The sequence below is a fragment of the Neomonachus schauinslandi genome, chromosome 6, assembly GCF_002201575.2.
Source record: "Neomonachus schauinslandi chromosome 6, ASM220157v2, whole genome shotgun sequence".
NCBI lineage: Eukaryota > Metazoa > Chordata > Mammalia > Carnivora > Phocidae > Neomonachus > Neomonachus schauinslandi.
In genome coordinates, this window is record NC_058408.1 from 124,411,276 (window position 1) to 124,432,052 (window position 20,777).

The 20,777-nt window shown below is 54.2% G+C and overlaps 1 protein-coding gene across 1 annotated transcript in view; it reads right to left on the bottom strand.

Annotated features, from left to right (window-relative positions):
• CRTAC1 (cartilage acidic protein 1) overlaps window positions 1-20,777 on the bottom strand; it is a 124,074-nt gene that overhangs the window by 5,539 nt on the left and 97,758 nt on the right. Inside the window, 6 exon segments of the mRNA XM_021699635.1 lie at window positions 7,279-7,447; window positions 7,838-7,938; window positions 8,759-8,841; window positions 12,536-12,672; window positions 15,446-15,591; window positions 18,898-19,032. Of these exon segments, the coding sequence (XP_021555310.1) occupies window positions 7,279-7,447; window positions 7,838-7,938; window positions 8,759-8,841; window positions 12,536-12,672; window positions 15,446-15,591; window positions 18,898-19,032 (771 nt within the window).

Below are 20,777 nucleotides of genomic sequence, written 5' to 3' on the forward strand. Positions count from 1 at the left end.
AAAAAAAAGGAGACAAAGAATAGCAAATGTTTCTCACCTAAGCCAAGAGAACAGCTACACGAATACATTTTCCAGCCTGACTAAAGTGCCAAAATAACTCAGAAAAGTCACCGAATATTCACAATCACAAATTTACATTCTGTGTTTGCAGCCTGTCGTTCTGAGTCCTGCTTCCTCCCTTCCTCCAAGCCCAGGGAGGGGCCGGGGCTATGAGATCAGTAAGCCAAGGAGAACACATCTCAGTAGGACTCCCTCCTCTGCTGCTGATTATTTTGCTGACTTGGGCACCCTCTCTGGGGCCTTAGTTTCTTCATCTGTAAGATGGGCGTGTGGCCTAGAGTTCTAGCACTCCTGGGGAGGACAGTCTTTCTTCCTCGCAATGTGAGCCGTGCCCTGGCCGACTGTCCCCTTGGCATCCCCATCTCCACCATCTCTTAGACATGGGCACACCCTCTAGTTTCCAAAGCACCTTCATTTACTGGCAATAATACTGGAGAACATGTACCCCAAACGGTACCAGGTGATCTCAGTGTTAGCACTGGATTCTCTTGGCAGCCCCATGGGGAAGGTACTAGCTTTCTAATTTCCATTTTAGACATAAAGGGACTCAGACCTGAGGAGGTAATGTAAATGGCCCATAGTTCCCCAGCTAGGGACATCTGACCCCAAAGCCCATACCCGCTTTGCCCTTGTTCTGCTCATTTCACCCCCACGCCCAGCCCCACCACAGGCCAAGCATCGTGCAGGGATCTGGGATTTAGCAGAAAGGAGATGGACCCAGGCCCCAGCCTGTAGGAGCTGCTTCCCGCGGGGGGAAAGGAACGTAGTGATTATGTTATAATAAACTGGGAACATGCAGCATTGGTGTCCCTCGGTGAGAGAGGTGGGTGTTAGAAGTCATTTTATTTGGGTGTTGCAGGAGGAGTAGGAGTTTGTGAGGCAGAGAAGGGAAGGAAGGAGCAGTCCGGGCAGATGGTACGGCACAGTACAGAGGTACGGAAAGGTCATGTGTATTTGAAGATCAGGGAGAAGTTCAAAGTGGGGGAAGCAGAGCATGAGAATATGTATTAGGCGGGGGTGGGGGGTAGAAGACCGGGATGGGCTTTGGCGCCTTCGTGTGTGAGGCTGATCTGAATCCTCCTGACTACCCTGCAAGGTGGGCGTTCTATCCCCACTCTCCAGGTGTAGACACTGGCAAGGGGAAGTGACTTGCCAGTGTCTGAGCTAGGACTGGAGCCCAGGCTCCTGTCCCTAGGCTTCGCTGTTCCCTCTCAAGTCGCCAGACGTCTCCGATCTTTCCAGGCACTGCACAAGGGCAGTGTTGAAGCTGTCTGTCTGCCAGGGCTGTGAGTCAGGGAGTGGGGCTGCGAGCAGAGGAGGCCCTGTTAACCGGCTGGGAGGTCAAGAGCAGCAGGGAGTCACCTCCCGCAGCGTTTAAAGGACAAAGGCCAAGGAGGCACAGAGAATTGTGCTTTTCAGAAGAATTACCAGCAAAACAGATGGTGGGAATACAGTTGGTGGAATATTTTTGCACTTTAATAAAGCAATTTTTATGTGGGCCACTGCATTTTCCTTCCCGAAATGAGCACCAGCAGGCTTGGAGGCAGCTCTGAGTCACTTGCAAACAATGAGCTTAAAGGAAGGTGGGGTGTGTGGGTGGGTGGGTGGCAGGGGTACCATCAATGCTTGGGGCGGGCTGGCCAGTGAGGAGCCCCCTATGGGGGCTGGCAGGGACAAGTAGATTGTGGGTGCTTGTTTTCCTGTTCTGGGTTTGGTTGAGCAGCCTCAGCCCTCCGCAAATCGGGAACTGGAGAGCCAGGGTGTGGGATATGTAGGGTGGGGGGCATGGGGGGCTAGGATGCAGGTTCCGAGCAACCAGCATGCAGTGGGGCCCTCCACGAGGGCCGTGAGCAGAAATGCTTCTTTATGAGCCCGGCTGGCCATCTGCACCAGAAGGAGCCGGGAAAGGCCAGGGCAGGGGCCAGAGGAAGGGTGAAACAAGGCCAGGGGCCCTACAGAGCAGGGGTGGGGACGGTGGTAGCTGACGCTGCCCCAGGAGGATGGTCCTACAGGGTGAAGCCGAGGGCACTCTGCACAGCCGAGGGGGTCCTCTGGGAACCCCAGAGAATGAAACATCCGTCCAGCGAGGTCCCTGAGTTTTTACTGTGTGGTGCGAGGCAGCTCAGACCCTTGGGAGTCGGGAGAACACATGAGGGGCAGAGAAGCTAGTCCTCTCACCCAGGCTCAGTGCAGAGATGAGGAGGCAGGCTGCTGAGGGACACGCGTGCACACCCGCATACGTGTCCACATCCAGCTCTCTCGCTACACCTCGCTGCGAAGTCGGGGGGCGGGGGGAGGCTGGGGATGAGTCTCAAAGGGAGGAAGGGAGCAGGGTCAGCTGGGGTGAGCGGGAGCGTCGTGAGGGCTGGAAGGGGGGGCCTTCTTCTCTCCGGAGACCCACGGCTCCCTGCACAGCTGCAGGCCCCACATCTGTGGCTCAGTCATTTGGAACAACAAGGCAGGCCTTTCTTGCATTCGTATTCTGGACATGCCCCTTCTCACCCCAAGCACCACAAAACAAACTGCTCAGGCCCAGAAACCATCGAACTGTCCGTCAATAGGAGACTTGCTCGATATATGATGAGTGCCGCCACACAGTGAAATACCGTGGAGCTCTGAAGGGAACCAAAGGAGGGATGTGCATGTTTGGAACGATGTCCAGGTTATATTGTTGAGAGGGGAAAAAAGCAAGTTTGGAAATAATAGGAAGAGTATAATTAGTTTTGTTAAAAAACATCCCCTGAGGAGTATTTATCTATAACTGTGCTCCCATGCATATTGCATGTAATAAAAGCATATCACAAAGCATGGCTGTGGGAGCAGGCCGCCCCCACCACTGTACTGAAAACTCCCCACCCCCTGCCCTCCACATTCCTGATCCTCTTACCCGGTTCTGCATTTCCTTTTTTCATAGCACTTAACATCTTCTAACATTTTATATATTTACCCAGTTATTATGTTTATTATATATGTTTCTGCTACTTCCACTCGAATGTAAGATCACCCATGGCAAGGACCTGTGTCTCGTTAGTGTTCGGCACATAGTATGTGCTCAGTAAATAAGCGTTGACTAAATGAATCAAATGGTACTGGGAGAGGGTGAAGGGAGAAACGTTTACTTTTCATTTAATATTCAAAAGATAATGGCAAGATTATGGGTTCTTTCTCCTTTCTTTTAAATGATGTTATAATTTCTAATTGTCCTATAATCAATATACATTATTCTTATAATCAGGAAAACCATTAAATCCTTCTAAGAACATTTGCAAACACTGGTCTCCCTGTCGGGCTCCTGGTGGCCCTGCCCCCGCAGATCATAGCCTGGCTTTGGCTTGCCCCACGGGGCTACAGACCCCCCTCTGATCTGCCTGTCCCCCTCCAGCCTGGCTCTTGGCTCCCCCCAACCCCCAGTTTGGCTTTGGCCTCCCTCTCTAGGCTCTGCTCCTACCATACCATTTGGTTGTGTAGGCACACTGAACACTCCCATCTTTGGGCCTGTGTTCAAGCCAGGCTAGCCCCTGGGATGCTCTCTTCCGCTGCCCTCCATGCCTTCTAAATTCCTACCATCCGGCTAGACCCCATACCAAGCCCATGTCCTTGGGAAAGCAGAACTATTTGTCCTGTGCTAGTCCTCACACAGCCCCCGGGCCAGCCTGACAGTGCGTCCAGATCTGCCTTGCCCCAGAATCCCCGTGTCCATCTGCCTTTTTCACTGGACTGTGAGCCTGGAGGGCAGGAAGTACCTCTTCTTTGTCTCATCTGTCTCCTTCCCACGTCTCTCTGTGTCTCTTGGTTTCCCTAGCCCCCTGTCTGCCTGTGTGCCCTATCCTCTCTCTTTCCTCAACCCTTCCTTCTGTCTGGCATTCCCTCTTGGCTCCCTCTCTTCCCACCCCATCGCTGGCCCCTCATCAATCAGGAAGGCTTGTGCTATGCTGGATCCATGAAGGAGACCCTCCTGGATTGGGGGCCTTGGAGCTGCGGGGATGAAGGCCACCTGCTCCTGGCTGTGTCCCTACTCCTGGCTCTGCTATCTGCTCAGCCACCTCCGGGAGTCTCACTGCCAGGCCCAGGGCTGACCCACAGGGACCAGTCCCCAGGAGCAGCCTTCCTTCAGTGACTCTGGGAGTGGATCCTGGCAAAGGAGAGGAGCCTACAGGGGGACCCATGGAGCAGTTTGAGCCGGAGTTCAGAGCCAGAACAAATCCCCTGGCCTTGCAAAATATCAAGGATTGGCAGTCAGGAGGGACTCCCAACCGGGTGCAGCATCTATAACCCTGAGTATGGGAGGCAGGCAGTGGTGGAGAGGCACGGAGGCTCTTGGGTCCCTGTGATCCCAACAAACGACCTGGCCAAGCCTGCCCAGTTGAAAAAGCAGGTCTGTTCTCTTGGCAAGGGCAGATTCTGGCCAGAGAGGAGATCCAATGAGGCCCATAAACATGTCTTAAAATAGCACAGGCAGCCCATGGGATGTGAGGAAGGAGAGCCTCAGCTCCAGTCCCGTCCTTACATTGCTATGTGGAAACTCGATTTCCTTATCTGTACAATGGGGTGGGAATTGATGTCCAGCCAGATACCTGGATAAATATGCCACCTAGGATACCACAGCAGTTACCCTGGTGATTGGATGGCCTCGCATGGGTTGCTTGGTAACCGAGGGGACATGGATATCCAGGAAGAAAGAGGCAGAGCAGGAGGACCTTGGCTGGCTCTGCACAGAGCAGCTATGGGAGGTCAAGCCCTCCAGTTACGGTGGTCAGTGGTGACCAAGGAGTCGGTGTCCAAATCCAGCCCTCTCTACTTTCTGGAGGTGGGATTTGGGGCAGGTTACTCAGCCCGAGCCTCAGTTTTCTGACCTGTGTAATGGGGTTATGATTTGTCGTGTTGCAGTAAGAACTGCGTGAGGTATCTTATGCAGAGCCCGTAGCCCAGTGCCTGGCGTACACTAAGTGCTCGATGACAGTCGGCTACTGCTGTTTTGTGGGAGAGGACTATGTATTCAAAAGTCACCTTGTACTTGGCCAGTGTAGTAAATGGCTACCATACAAGTGACAAATGCCTCAACAGCCAGCCGACCCATCCAGGGCAAAACAGCCCAAGAACATGCTCATAGAACCAGGTCCCCTAAACATTTATGCTTCTTTTTCAGACTGCATAAATATTCTGTGTTCCTATAAAATTTGGAACATACGGAAGGAAATAAAAATCACATAGTCCGGCACGTCTGGATTTGAATGTCAGCTCTGCTACCGATCAATCACGTGACCTTGGCGGGTTTCTTAACTGCTGCGATCTTCAGTTTTCCCATCTGTAAAATGGGGATAAGTAATGCCCATCTCACAGAGGGGTCATGAGCATGAAATGACATAATAGGAGCAAAGTGCCACCTGGAACGACTGAGAGTTACTACGTCAATCTAGCCACTCAGAATCACTGTTCCTACTTCCTGCTTTTTCTTTCCGTTTTTTCCTTTGTCCATATGATGTATGATATACGGTATGATGTATAATGTAATATTGTGTATAATATTAATATATACATGTATATTAACTTCAGACCATATTGCCTACTCTTTCAATGTTAATATTGTGTCGCCCCATGAGGTGCTAACACATGGGGGAGGGTGTCTGACTTTGAGTCCAGGTGTATTTGACTCAAATGCTTTCTTAACCATCGTGTTTTAGTAAAGTCACTCTTGGCTCCTCCACACATTTTCCAGGATTGCCCCTCGTCTCAAGAAGGCTTTTTAGATATTTTCCCCCCAATTCCCTCCCCAGTGCATTTCTTTAAAAACGTTTGATGTTGCAATAATTCTAGATTCACAGACGTTGCAAAGATAGTACAGAAAGTGTACCTTTCATCCAGGTTCCCTCAATGGTTAGAGCTGATGTCCCCATAGCACTATACCAAACCAGGAAACTGACACTGGTACTGTGTGTATAGTTTTATGTTATTTTATCACATGTGTGGATCCGTGCAACCACCACCATAATCAAGATACAGGACTCCTCCATCACCCCAGAGACCTCCCTCAGGCTGTCCCTTCATGGTCACACCCACCCCTGGCAATCACGGCTCTATTTTCTGTGTCTGTAATTTTATCATTTTGAAAATGTTGTATAAATGGAATCAACAGTATGTGACTTTATGAGATGGGCCTTTCTTCCCCCACTCCCCATGATGCTCTTGAGAGCTATTCAAGTTGCTACATGTGTCAGTAGTTCATTCCTTTCTATTGCTGAGTAATATTCCGTGGTGTGGATGGACAATGGTTTGTTGAACCGGTAATCTATTATGGGGCTCATCCCGGGTGCTTCCAGTCTGGGCTGCTGCCGATAAAGCTACCGTGAACAATCTGGTATAGATTTTTATGTGGACAGAAGTTTTCATTCATCTGGGATAAATACCTCGGGGTGCAAATCCTGGGTCTTACAGAAGTTGTGTGTTCGTTTTTTTCTTTTCAGAGAAACTGCCAAACCATCTTGCAGAGTTGCTGTACCATGTTGCATTCCCACCAACAATGTATGGGAGAGCGAGTTTCTCTGCATCCTCGCTGGCATGTGGTGGTATTTTTTTTTTAGCTGTTCTGATAGGTGTGTAGTTCTAGCTCATGTGTACTACAGATACACTGGATAGCCGCTTATGTGCAGTCTGCATATCTATGCCTTAAACGTATAAACAGGGAGTACGATTTTCTTGCTTCCCCTCCTCCAGACAGGAACCAATTTTCAGCCCCTTGCGGGCGATCGCACCACCACCGCGGAGAACGCTCCGCTTCTCTAAGGCTTCTAGCTAAGGGAAGGCACCAGCGGTCTGGTGAGGCTGTAATCACCAAGCCGGCTCCAAGAGGCCAGAAAACAGCTGGTTTGGACAAATCTGGTACAGGCCAATGTTTGGACCAGGCCCCAATCTTGGACACGGGGAGGATTAAATACTCCGACCCCAAGGTGAGCGGATTCAGCGGAGGACGGCGGTGGGGGCCCCTGCAAGGGGCGGGGCATGGAAGCCCCCGCCTCCCCGGGAGCTCAGGTTCATTTCTGAGCAGGGCTGCGGGGGTGGCTGGTGTCCGCCACGGCTGTCCCCAGGTCTGGAAGTACCGTGCGCTGGCAGCTGCCACGGCTGCGAGTTCTGTGTCACTGAGCATGCTTCGGGAGGCACTTCCAGGAGCCCGCTGTCGGGCACAACGGCTCGTCGCCTGCCCTGCCCCCGGCCCTGACTCACCTAGGCCGAAGTGCGCCACGGGCTCCATCTCACACAGGTAGCCTGAACCCCCATCGATAATCCTCAGGTGGGCCCCGCTCTTCCTGGTGTAGAGCACGACCTTAGCTCCCCTGGCAAAGGCCCCGAACTGGGTCCGAGGCACCACGCGCAGCCAGTTGTTGCTGAAGCCCTGCAGGGAGGGAGGAAGGCGGGTGAGTATGGGGTGGGGGTAGGAGGAGCAGGGAGGGAGGAAGAGGAAGAGCAGAAAAGGGGCAGAGGGAACGAGGCAGATGGACGGGCTGAAGTTTGGAAAGAGAGGCCCTGGGAAAAGGAGGGAAAAGCCCGTAGACTCAGGCGAAACAGTTTTGGGAGCAGAAGTGCCAGTGAAGGCAGAAGGGCAAGGCTTCTCCCACGAGGCCGCCCTTCTTGGAGGCTTACTGCGGCTGCGATTTATTCCCTGGGCTTCCACTTCCCACCACGCTGGGCAAGCAAACATCCCTGGCGCCTCTGCCCTCGTCCACCTTAGACCCAGGGGAGCACACGGGGCTGGGCTCCACAGGTCCTGGGGGTCCATGCACACCTGGTTCCCCCGGAAGACAGACAGCGGCTGAGCCATGGACTCTCCGTGGGACAAGATGAGGTCCAGCATCCCGTCTCCATCGAAGTCTGTCACCACGCCCCCTGCAACAATGCAGATTTCACTCTGGCCATCAGCCAGGAGATTCAAGAGAGAGAGGGGCTCCCAACCACTGCCCTGTTATGGTGCATGTGCCCCCCCCGGGGGGCGCCCCGAGAGCACAGCACTGGAACAGGAAGCCAGCGGGGAAGCCCCTCTCCTCTGCTTTCCCACAGCCTGCTCATGATAGGAAATCATGAAGGGGGGGCTCTCCTTCCTTTTCCTGAACTTTTGTACCTAGAGAGTGGGTGCCAGTCGCTTAGAGCATGAGGACTTCTTCCTGATCTATTACACATGCCCTTTGCCTTTGCGGTTTTTGTCAATATGTCATGTTTGCACATTCATGGTCTCCTTTCGATCCTCACTACAACACAGAGAGGTGAGGAGGGCAGATGTCGTTATCCCTTCTGTGCATGTGCAGAACAAGACCCACAAGATGAAGCAACTCTTTCAAGACCACAAGTGAGGCAATAGCAGGACTGGGGCTTGGGACTCCTGATCAGTGCTCTTTCTCTGACACCAGGCTGAATGCCAAGAGGGGTGGGGTCAGACTGCCGGACCCTCAGCCTCTCCTTTCCATCCCCTTCTGGTGCCAGAGAAGCTACCGCCCACGGGTTTCCAGAGCCCTGCATGGATCATCAGCTCCTCTGCACCCGCCTGGGGCTCCCAGAGGCTCACCCAGCCCTAGAGTGTTAGCCTTCAATGCGGCAGGGAAGAAGGGGTCCCGCGCTGTGGAGCTGGCTACCCCATCCCTCTTGCCCTCATCCTGCGCATGGGCAGAGCTGAGACAGAGGAGTGCGGGCCTGAGCCCCCAGGTGCCCTCACCTGTGCCCCGGCCCTCAGGCTCCAAGGCATCGCCAGGATTGAGCTCCTCGATGAGGGGGTCGCCATGTTCCCTGCGGATGACACTGGAGGAGAGGAGACAGGTCGTTCCCGGATGAGTAACATGCTGGCGAGGCCCCCACGGGCCCCCTGAACCCAGAGGCCCACTTGCTCCAGTCTCTGTCCTCCAAGCAGCCCCGGGCCCCACTGTGCATCGGCCACCACCTGGATGCCTACGGAAGCCACTCTGCTCACAGAGCCTGCCTACACCCTGCCTGTCCCCTTCTTGGGTTTTAATTTACGTTGGTAAATATTGATTTTTCTTTCTCTAATGGATGAATTATAGACAGCCTGGGGAAGGGCAGTTGATGGATGGAGAAGGGGCAGGGACACAGCTACCTTCAGCTGACCTTCCCTTTCCTTCAAGTGGCCCTGGGCTTCTGAGTTCTGGGTGTACCCAGGATTCAAACCACTCAGATGCCACCTCCTCCAAGCCCTCCCTGATCGTCGAGCTGGAAGCAGTGCTTTACTGCTCAGCCTTTATCACTTTCTGCCTTGTGTTAAAGCTCTGAATGAATGCATCTTATCTCCCCAGTTAGACTGGGAGCTCTTTGCACGCCGGGACCACGTGTTACTCATTCTCGCATTTCCCACAGCACCTAGCACAGTGCGCGGCTCACTGGAAGCTCCGAGCCCATGTCCGTGGGAGGCGTGGATGAAGTCCAGCAGCAGAAAGGGCAGAAAGGGGTCCCTTTGGGCTGCAGGAGCTCTGTCTATTTTAAGCTCTGAATCACGGTAATCTTTGCTTCAGAAAAGCCCACTGTGAATGTCCTGCTCTTTCTCCACACTGAGCTGAATGCTGATGATGGTGGTGAGCCTTCCTCCGATTTTTCTCATTCATTAGATTCTCACAGCCTTGGGTGCTCTGGCCTGGGTGTGAGGAGCAATGCTGGGGGAGACAGGGGGCTGGGAGGGATCTGATCACTCTCCCCGCGACACTGCAGGCAGCTCTTGCCTGCCCAAGTCACAGAGAGTCACCAGCGGGCTGAGATGTGGCCAGTGACTTCAGGAGGGGCCAGGGGTCCCCAGAGCTGGAACCTGTGGTGGCCGGAGGGCAGAGTGCGGCCGCAAGTGCGGGGGCTCTGCAGCGCTGAGCCGCGGCCCCGGGAGAACGCTCTGTGGGCCTGGGGCCTCGGTGCTGAGCACACCCGTGTGCGTGCCCGGGGCGGAGGGCGGCGCGCCTGGGTGCACTTGGGCGTGTACACACCTGCTAGAGGTGTGTGTGCCTCAGCCTGCCAACAACCGCAGTCCCTTTGACCCCTGGTGTCCCACAGACTCTGCCGCAGCTGGGCAGAGGCATCCCTTGGTTCAGGTGACAGTGCAATTAAGGGTTCCTAAGGATAAAGCCCAGCAGTTCCACTGCATCGATGTACTGCCGTACTGCCGAACGAATTCTTCCGCAGTGACTTCTGTGTGCCGTCACCACCTGGGGGCCTGTGGCTGGGCTTCGCGTCCGGAGGGACGGGGCTCAGGGCCCGTGACAACAGGGAGTCTCAGGCAGAGCTCCGAAGGCCAACAGGGAGAGGGGCTGAGGGGAGGGCGGAGCTGGGCAAGCTCACCCCGGCTTCCTGGAGGAAGGGCCAACTAAGCTGAGACCCGAACGATGAGTATGAGTCACTCAGGCGAAGAGGGAGGGACAAGGGACAGAGGGGGTGGGCAGCCTGAGGTTCCAGGCCTGGTACAGCCCAGAATCGAGCAAAGCTGGTGGTGTCTGGAGCTCAGCTGTAAACGGGGAAATGGAGAGCGGCCAGGCTGGGGACAAAGCGGGAGGTGTGGGATGAGTCCAGGAGAAGGTAGTGGGGGGCTTCCGAAAGGTTTCAAGTGGACGAGGGGTGTGGCCAGATTTGCATTTTCAAACAGCTTGCTCTGCAGGACTAGCCAGGGACACCTGCTGAAGGCAGCTGCAGGAATCCCCTTCAGAGCCAGGGACGAGGATCGAGGAGCGGCATAGGGGTGAGGAGGGGAGAAGAGATCGGAGGCATGTTTCAGTGTCAGGGGTGGGACCGTCCCTATCTCGGCTGGCCTGGGAGAGTCCCTGTTTGCCTGCTGTCCTGCCACATTAACAGGACCAAGCATCTGGTCTGGGGACGAATTCCCTGGTTACCCTACTCTTCACTGAAAGATCGCAGGCTCAAGCACACGGAGGCTCTGAGTCCCCAGTACCTCCTGCAAGGAGCCTGCCAAGTTCCATTCAGCAACAGGGACAGGCTGGGGCCAACCATGCAGAGTGGCCAGCGAGGCAGTGGCCCCCGCTGTAGCCCCTCACGGTCGGGGCCGTCTGCCACTGGGACTTGGCTCGCACTGCTGCTGTGTGGAGGCAAAGACACTAACCCGTGGGGCCACTATGGGGTGACCCTGTCCTCGTCCATGGCAGCCCCGGGCCAGCCTGCCCCTGGGGTGGCCAGAGGGAGGCTGGGTGGTGTGACAGAGCCAGGTGGGCAGGCGGACGGGGGAGGTGCCTGGGTTCTCGGGCCACAGCGACCAGAGCACTAGGCTCCCTCGTGCTCAGGGGCCCTGGCGAGTGACACTTTATTAGCCAGAGAAGGAAAGCAGTGTCTCTGTTAACGAGCAATTGATCTTCCGCAATTGATCTGGAAGTTGTGAATAAGCTTTTTGCAAGGCACCTAATTAGTAAATATAGTGCCTTCGGGGGGTGATTACATCCAGTCAGGATTGATGCTTTGTTAATAATTATATTTTAAAACATGCTTAGTCACAGCTCTTGCCTTTTATTAATAGTTGGGCCCCCCCTGGGGTAAGGGATGGGGGCCCCGGGGAGCCGAGCAGGTGATCCGGCCCATTTCCTGAATCCAAGGCCCCCTGCTCTACTTGCCTTCTCTCCCCACTGACTCCTGAGGCCCAGGAGCATGTTTTAGGCCAGGAAAAGGGTTGTCTTAGGCCACATGGATCCTGAGGTTCCCCAACAGCAGTTCTCAAACTTTAGTGTGATAAGAAACACCTGATGCCCAGTGCACTTGTTAAAAATAGAGATTCCTGGGCCTCACCCCTGGTGATTCTGATTTAGGAGATCTGGGTGGGCCCTGGGATTCTGTACTTTAAATAAGTACTTCGGGTGATTCTGATGCCAATGGACCCCTCTTAGAGAAGTACTGCCTTTGAACATCCAACCTTTCCTCCCCAGATGCAGATGCTTGCATATTCCTTCCATTCTGTCACTCCCTTTTCCTTGTCTACCATTAATTGTCTCATCCAGCATTTCCCAAGGGATGTTTTGCAGAGCACCAGTCCCAAGGGGAAAATCTTTGAAAGAGGTGTGCTGTGGTTAAATCTATTTGGAATACTCCATCTACCTTTCAGAAAGTAAAAACGCTCATGGTCATGTTAAAGGCCCTGAGAAGTCCTGCAGCCAGTAAACCTGCCTGTCTTTGCTTACCCCATGTGCACCTAAACAAATTTGACTCTGTAACTCCTTTTTGTGGTAGTATGGATTTCTCTCCTGCAGAGCTTGGCTTCTGGGCACACTTTGGGCCATGTGCCTCTGCCCATTCCCCCCACAACAGCAGGAGGCCGGCTTCCTGCCCAGGATCTGCCCTCCTCTCCACAGCCTCTTGCTCAATCCCTCCTTCCCTCCTGTCTGTTCCTTCATCAGGGGGCCTTCCTGCACTTCAGCCCTGGGAACACCGCTCTGAGTCCTATACCTTCCTCCCTGACTCCCAGCCCGCGACAGCGAGAGGCCACTGGCCAGGCTGAAGCACCTACCGGAAGAGGCGGTTGGCTGAGGAGCTGCGGTGGGCGAAGTTGTTGAAGAAGATCTCCAGCTCCTGGTCATTGTCAAAGTCGGCGGCGATGACTGTGCGGACCGGGGACGGCATGGAGAACTTGGGCGAGGCGATGTCCTGCCGGGGGAGATGGTGCAGGTCAGCAGACAGAGGTGTTTGGGGGTTGCAATCCAAGAGAAGAGACAGCCGACCTAACACCTCCCCTCTCACCTCCCCTGGAAGGGACCTGCGGTGGCTGCACCAAGACCACACAGACCTCGGGCTGCTTGGAGGAGGACAAGGAGGTGAGAGGGACAGTCCCAGTTCACACCAGCGGAGCACCTGGCTGTTCCCTGGTCAGGGTCACACACAGCCCTCTCACCAGGCACTCGAGGCAGGGCAGACATTAACATTCCCATTCTGCAGGTGAGGTGATCAGGTCCTGGGGGAGGGAGGGGAATCGCGCATGCTCATAGCTAATGATGGGCTGGTAGCCGGGGCTTTTGACTCAAGATGCTATGTCCTTCCTCCTCTGCAGGAGAGTCAGAAGTGGGGGGTCGGGGGTGGGGGACACTGGAAAGTGCTGTGCATTTGAATCCAGGCTTCTCTGCTGACTAGCTGTGTGATCTTAGGCAAGTTATTAACCTCTCAGATCTCACTCTCTCCATCAGTTACACGGGGCTAAGAATAGTGGCTCAGGCTGTGGGCACTGCATGTAAAATGCTTGGCAAGCCCTGAGCATGAACTAGGTCCCTGGCATCTGTCCTGGCCTTGGTCACGCTGTCGGTTCTCTGGAAGGCAGCAGAGGTGGCTTCCAGCTATGTTTTTGCTGTTATCTTGTGTTTTTTCTTGGAAGTTTTTCGATTTTTTGGAGACACTTGCTTTGGGGGTTTGCAGTATCAGATGCACCTATCCAGGGTTCATGGGGAGTCCCTAGGCCCAGGAGAGCCCAGCTGACACTCAAAGTGCTGACCCCAGGTGTGGGACTTCCTTTGAAATAGAAGAAGAGGTGTGGAGAGCAACCTTTTGATTACAAGAATATCCATCACAGATGGTTTTGTCCCTTAAAGATTCTAGCAGCCTCTCTAACTCTCAGGGCCCCCATGGAAAGGGTTGGGAAGGGACAGTTAGTGTTTCTGGGAGCGCCCCTCTGCCCCCTGGCCTGCTCCTTGGCCTCTCACTGCAGGCCCCCCTCCATCAGCTGCAGGAATGAGCCAACTGGGAGAGCTGATGAGCTGCCTGTTCTGGGGAGGCCAGGAGTGAGGTTGTCCCCATCAGTGCAGTAATGAGGCTGATGAAGAGCCTGGCCATTTGGCCAGGCTGGGCTGAGCAGGCCTTCAGAGCTGGAGGAAAAGAGACCTCAGGATCTCTAACTCATTATTATTCTATTGATCCTATAAAAATGGAAACCTACATAGCTCCCTTGGGGTTGCCCCACTGGACACCTGGGCTTCTGAGATGGTGTATGTAAAGCGCTTAGCACAGTTCCTGGCACGTGGAAGGCGCCCGATAAATGGGGCATCTATTATCATTATTACTGCTCCTCTGAGCTCTGGGGAGGGGCCACCAGAAGGCTTGGCCGTGCTCCTCAAGCACAGCACACTGATGTTTGGGCCTGGATCGTTCCTTGCTGGGGGGACTGTCTGTGCTTTATAGGACATTTAGCAGCATCCCTGGCCTCTACCCACTAGATGCCAGTCGTACCCCTCTCCCATTTGTGACAACCAAGAATGTCCCCAGACACTGTCAAATGTCCTGGGGAGAAAATCACCCCTGGTTGAGAACCTGAGTTAGGACAAAAAGCTGGGGGCGCCTGGGTGGCTCAGTTGGTTGAGTGTCCGACTCTTGGTTTTGGCTCAGTCATAGGATTGAGCCCCACGTTGAGCTCCGCGTCCGGCTCCACGCTCAGTAGGGAGTCTGCTTGAGGATTCTGTCCCCCGGCTCCTCCCCCAACTCGTGTGTGTGCGTGTGCGCTCTCTCTCTAAAATAAATAAATCTTAAAAAATAACAAAAAACGGAATAAGGATGAAAATCATTCAGGATCCCAGCACCAACTGCCTGAGTGCAGGGCACGCCTCCTTCTCACCCAGAGAGCCCGGGTCTCAAGGGAGGGAGCAGCTGGGCCTGAGCCTCCCCAGGTGGCTGCCTACAAGGGAGGAAGCTTGTGGTGGTGACCCAGACAGAAGGTTCCTAGAGACTCCCCTGGGACCATCAAGCAACAGGTAAATTCTCACTGCTGCAGGGGATTTTGGCGAGACCTAGGTACCTCCAGAACCATCCGGACTTGCTGAGATCAGTTTCAACCATCCTATGAGAGCTGCCTGAGAAAGCCCCAAACTCCAGCTCATCAGGGGGGTGGCACCTCTATTCCTGTCACCCAACAGCCCCTTTGAAGAATTCTTGGCACTGCAGTCTACTGACAGCTCAGGGAGGGGGCACAGAGAGGGGCTGGAGGTCATCTTGTCCACCACCTGCCATTTTTCCTTGGGGGCAGCTGTTGGGAGCTCTGTAGCCTCCCCCTCCCCCATCCCTCTCTTCCCCACTGCACCCTTAGCCAGAACTTAAACTTGAAAAGATCAGGTTTTCCAGGAGCCACCTGGAAAAACGCTGCCAATCCAGGAATGAAGCCCAGAGCCTTCACTGCCCTGTTCTCGCCCACCGTGGGAAGCTGCTGTCCCCCGTCTGCCAGTGGCTGTCTCTGCCTTGGGCACTAGAGACAGGAGAGAAGCCCGGGCTGGAGTCCATCCTCGTCCCCCAGATGTTACCTTCACTGCGGCTGTCCTGCCTCCAGGCTCTGCGGAGCCACAAGCCCCTTCTCAGCCTGGTGCGAGGTGCAGGCGAGGCTGCATCCCCAGGACATGCCAGGGCCACTCGCAGTGCTGGGGGGCAGGAGGGAGAGGTGCCTTCTTACCCGAAAGCGGACCTTCCCATGGGCGCTCATCTGCAGGTAGAGCCGGTGGGGGCCGTTCCAGTTGCCATAGACGATGTCCACTTTGCCATCGCGGTTGAAGTCAGCCAGGGCAACACCTCGCCCATGCTGGTGGGGGTCGTCCACTCCTGGGGAGGAAAGACAGGGACCCTCAGGCCAGCGCCCCCTGCAGGCTCTACGAATGCTCACCTTGCTGGAGCTCCTTGGAGAGCGACAGGAAGGGTGACCCTTGTGCCGACCCTGCCCTCCCTGGGAGCAGACGGGGAGCTGGGGAGCCGCGGCTGCTGGGTCACAATTTCTCCATGGAGGCAGGAGGTGGTTGCAAAGGGAACCAGACTTGCCTTCAGCTGCATCTGCCCAGCAAGCACACGATTTTCACTCAGTTTTGGGGTAGCATGGGTAGGGGACGGAGACATGGAAATTCTGGAGGACCAAAGGCCTCTCCAGCCACCCCAACACTGCCACTGGGGTACAGTAAGTTGGTCATCACTCTTATGCTTAAATCTCTCGGTGGCTCCCCAGTATTGTTGTGTCAAGTTCAAATTCCTGCCTGGGGAGCACAAGGCCCCTGCCCACCTTATCTGGTACCCCTCCCCTTCCCCCCTTACTCGTAAGCTCTGGCTACCTGTGTTCCTGTCATTCCTCAAAGGAGCCCTGCTCTTTCTGGCCTCTGGGCCTTTGCTCAAGCTTGTTGCTGTTCCTGGAATGCTCTTCCCCGTGCCCTTGGTTACCTGGCTCCTTGGTTTTCTTCTGCTCTTAGCTACTATGTCACCTCCTCAGGGAAGCCTTCCCTGACCACTCCCATGAAAACAGTTCCTCACAGCTATTTGTTACTTGTCCTGACAGCCTCTCATTCTTTCCCTCCACTGTGCTGATCACAGGGGCCATTATGTTCCTTTGTGGTTTACTTGCTTAGCGTCCGGTTTTCCCACTAGACCTTATACTCCATGAGGTCAGGGGCCGTCTTCTTGTTCACCTGTGTTCACGCAGCATCTGACCTGGTAGTTTTCAGTAAATACTTGCTGAATGAATGAAGAGACACAAATAATTTGACAGAAGGCACCCGGGGACGTTGGTGACAGCAGAGGAAATGTCACATCATAACACAGAAACCCATAGTGTGCCTTGGGAGCTCAGGGAAGAGAAGCTTGTGAGTCCAGTGTCACCTGCTTCTGCTGTCCCTGCATCTGCCAGTGCCCACTGAGCCGATCCTGGGGGAGGACAGGGGCTGGCTTTGCCCAGAGGGATGGCCTGTCCTCCTGGTTGCCCAAGGCAGATATGTTCCATCAGGCCAAGCGTGGAGTTGAGAGGTGGTGGATGCTGGTTCTCAACACCCATGCTGACTCTTTCGGAGGACAAACTGCCGTGGGTCATCAGGCCCTCAGAGATGGTGGGCGATAGGACAATGTAATGGAGGGGGATCACAGAGTCCAGGGCCCAGAGAGCTCTTGCCAGTTGCAACCACAGAGCTCCTGGGGGTGGGAGCCAGGGGAAGGTGGGGGTGGGGCCCCCTGAGAACTTGGAGGCTGAGTACCCTCTTGGGGGAGTAAAGGATCTGGACGATGGGTGCGAGGTGCGGGGAGAAGAGACAGTGAGCCGTAGGCTTGAGGAAGAGGCTTTGCCAAGGAGCAGGGGAAACCTCTAACCTTTAGGATTAATACCCCATTAATTCTCTACAAAACTCCCCAGCCCTAATGTCGGTGGTCTTCGATGCTGGCCCATCTCTCTGCTATCTACGAGGCACCTTGACAAGGAGCTGGTTCCCTTTCACGGGAATAATCGGTGCCAGGCTGCCTTTCACAGCAGCATCTGTTTGGGTGATGAATGCCCTCTTGACATGTCTTGTTAAACCCCTGCAGTCATTCTGACTTTCAGTTACGGGCCTAGCACCTTTCCTCTCTCCTCCCGCCAGATACCTTCTCCCACTCCAACTTGTTCGCTCACCTCTGCTCCCATCTCTTTAACACCTTATCAATTCCTCTAAGTTTTCTCCACCACCACCTCCCCTTCATTTTATGATTTTTCAGCAATGAGAAAACTTGCTGCCAGAGGATATAGCACCGTGGCGGGGGGGGGGGGTGCGTGTGTGAGCGTGTGCGCGCATGCATGCCAGGTGGGAGGACAGGCCAGGGGAGCAGCCTCCAGCTCTAGCTTTGCCCAGGAAGGAGAAGAGAGCAAGGCATGAGGGGGAGTTGACTGGCTACGAGTGGAGGGGTGGTGCTCAAAGTGGGCGCTCCTGAGCAGTGAGCGGGGGATTAGGTACTTGTAAGTCACAGCCGATGGTTTGGCAGACGCTCAGGGACTTGATGCTAGCTGTCAGCACTAGCCGGACCTTGTAGGACCTTTGATCCCCTGTCTAATCCCCGCTCACCTCTTCATCTGGAGGCTAGAACTCGTCTCTATGCTGCCCAGAAAGGGGCGAAACCAATCCTTTCACTGGCAAGCTGGGGAGGAAGTGGGTGGGGAGAAGTGGTTGAAGGGCAGACTGATTACATCCACAAACTTTCATTAGGTGTCCTTTCTGCCATCCAGCAAAATTTACTGGGTGACCACTGTGTGCCAAGTGTTGTGTCAAGAATGAAGAGTACAGCACCCAGTCCTTGTAGACATAGATTATTTTATCGATGTAGAAGCCTGATTGAGAAGTACATGCAAGGGCAGGGTGAATGCAGAGGAGAGAGTGTGAATCTCTGCCAGGTAGCACAGAGGGAGGCAAGAAAGACTTCATAGAGCTGAGTGTTGAAGGACAAATAGAATTTCTGCAGATAGAGAAAAGGGAGAAGGCACTTTTAGGCAGCGAGAATGGCAGGTGCAAAGGTCCTGAGGCAGATGAGGGATGAGCACAAAGGGAGGAAGGGGAGCAGAGCTAGGGGCCTGAAGTACTATTTTGTGTGGATTTTAGTCTCTTTCCTACTTGGCTATTTGTTTATTCACCTGTTTTCCACTCTAGAATGTCCATGCCTGTGTGTGTTTGTGTGTCAGGTAGGGTAGGGTGGTACACCCTTATTAGGGTCAGCATCCCCAGCTCTTAGCACCACCTGGCACTTAGCAGGGGCTCAATAAATGGTTACTGGATTGAATTCAATGATTAAGGTGAATGTGGGGAGGGGAACTGGAAAGAGGCAGCTTGGAGGGGAAATTAATGCTGAAGACTCAAGCAGGACTCAGAGGAACGTGGGCCAAATCTAGTTGCTGGAAAATGCATACTGGTCAGGAGTTCGAGGCTCCCCCTTTCCCCAGCAGCACCGCCCCCGGGGCCTGAGGCTTGTGGGTTGTGGAATTGAAGGTGACAAGGAATGTCTCCCTGCATGGTGCGTGTGATTACTGGTCCCAGTCTCCCTGAGGCCCGTGGGGCCATGCTGGAGGGGGCGGGGCACCCAGAGGCCCGGGAGGGTCTGGGGCGCTGAGGGACACGGGGCAGTGGCTGCACTCACCAGCGCCGGCAGCCGCATCCACGAAGGTGCCATCACCCTGGTTGTGGAAGAGGAAGTTGGGCCCATTCTCGTTGTCACAGAAGATGTCTGAGGCACTGCTGCTGAGGATGGGGCCCACGCTGACACCCCGGCCCCCTAGGACAGGACAGTGACCCACAGTGAGTGGCAGAAGCAAAGCCTCAGGCCCGTGAGGAGGACGGGGTACCTCTGAGGCCTTTGAGAAGCGCTGTGGTGATTCCTCAGAAGAGCTTTGGGGACGGGGGAGATTCCAACCTTCTGGATGCTTCTCTGAGCCCAGATCTGGGCTCACAGTCCTGTAAACTTGTGTGGAGGATGACCACACCGATGATGAGGCAAGGGAGGGGCAAGACAGAGTCACTTTGTGCCCAAGCCATGATCCCATGACCTATAGAACACAGAGGCCACCCTACAGATCTTTCCTTCCCTTCGGAGGCTGACTCACAACGATCCCCTAGCCCATATCTACCCATTTGATCAAGTCACAGATTTTCCTGACCACCCCACCCCCACCCGGCGTCAAGACACTGGGTGTGCTCCTGTCCTAAGAACATAGAGGACTGGGTTCCGACTAAGGCGACAGGCTGCTTTCTTGGGTTTGCTTGATACAGTAAAGCAACTGGGAACAGCCTATAAGTCCATCAACAACGACTGATTGAATGGGCTGTGCTGCATCCATTGGACGGACCGTTCTGTAGCTGCTGAAAAGACTGTGTAGATCCGTATGTATTGACTTGCAGGGGTGCCCACGACATACTGTTAAATGAAAATACAATTCACCAAGTAATGGTATTGTGTCATCTTAGTTTTATTAAAAAAAAGAAAGAAAAATACATGATATTTCTGGATGTGTTTGTGCAAACTTGTTGAGTTTGGGCGAAAGTGGGAAAGGCCACGCCCTGTGTTGTTAACCCTGGCTACCAGATGGGGTGGGATCTGGGGAGGGAAGGAGAGACGGGAGTTCACCTTTTTTGGGAACGTCTTTGTGTTTTTGGCTTGTTGCAACAGAATTGCTTCTGTAGTTGGAAAGGAAAAAAATCCAATAACTGTATACTTTTTAAAAAAGAAAGAAATCAAGCCAGCTCGACATTAGGGTTTGATGTCTCCAAGATCAAATTTGAGCTACCCGTGTCAACAAGTCCAATATGAAGACATCTTGAACAAACGGCCCCAACGACTGGGTTTCAAATCAAGCCCGGAAGCCCCAGTCACTGGGGGGATATTGGGCAGAAGACAACCTGGCCAGGACGAGGATGTGGATTCTAGTCCCAGAGCGGCTGTTTACAAGCTCTGTGACCTTGGACAATTTATGGTACCCTTTGAGCCTCAGCGTCCTCCTCTGTAAAATGAGGGTAGCATGACCTGCCTTTTCTATTTTAGGATTTTTATGAGGATCACATGAAGTGAGACACGTGAAAGGGCTTTGTGAATCCTACCACCTTGTTACTCAGAGTGAGGTCCACGGGCCCGCCGCAAAGGTGCCGCCTTGTTAGAAAGGCAGAATCTCAGCCCCCCACCCCACCCCACCACCAGTTGGGACCTGCATTCTAGCAGGACCCCTGGGTGGCTACGTACACAGTCAAGTTTGAAAGGTGAGGCTCTAACGGGCTATTCAGTACAATAAGAATAGTGATCAGAGAACTCAGAACAACTTAGTGTTGTTATTTGTTAAATAAACGAGAGCTCAGGCAGACCTAAGAGATGTTGGGCCAGACCTCCCCCCTGCCCTCCCCCCACCTGCCTGCCTGCCTGGCTCTGGATGGGGAAGAGGTTTCCATAAACTGTGCTAATGCCGGATGGAGGTTCTCTTGGTCACCGGACTCCTCCTGCCCTCTGAGAGACGTCCCTGGAGGAAATCATGG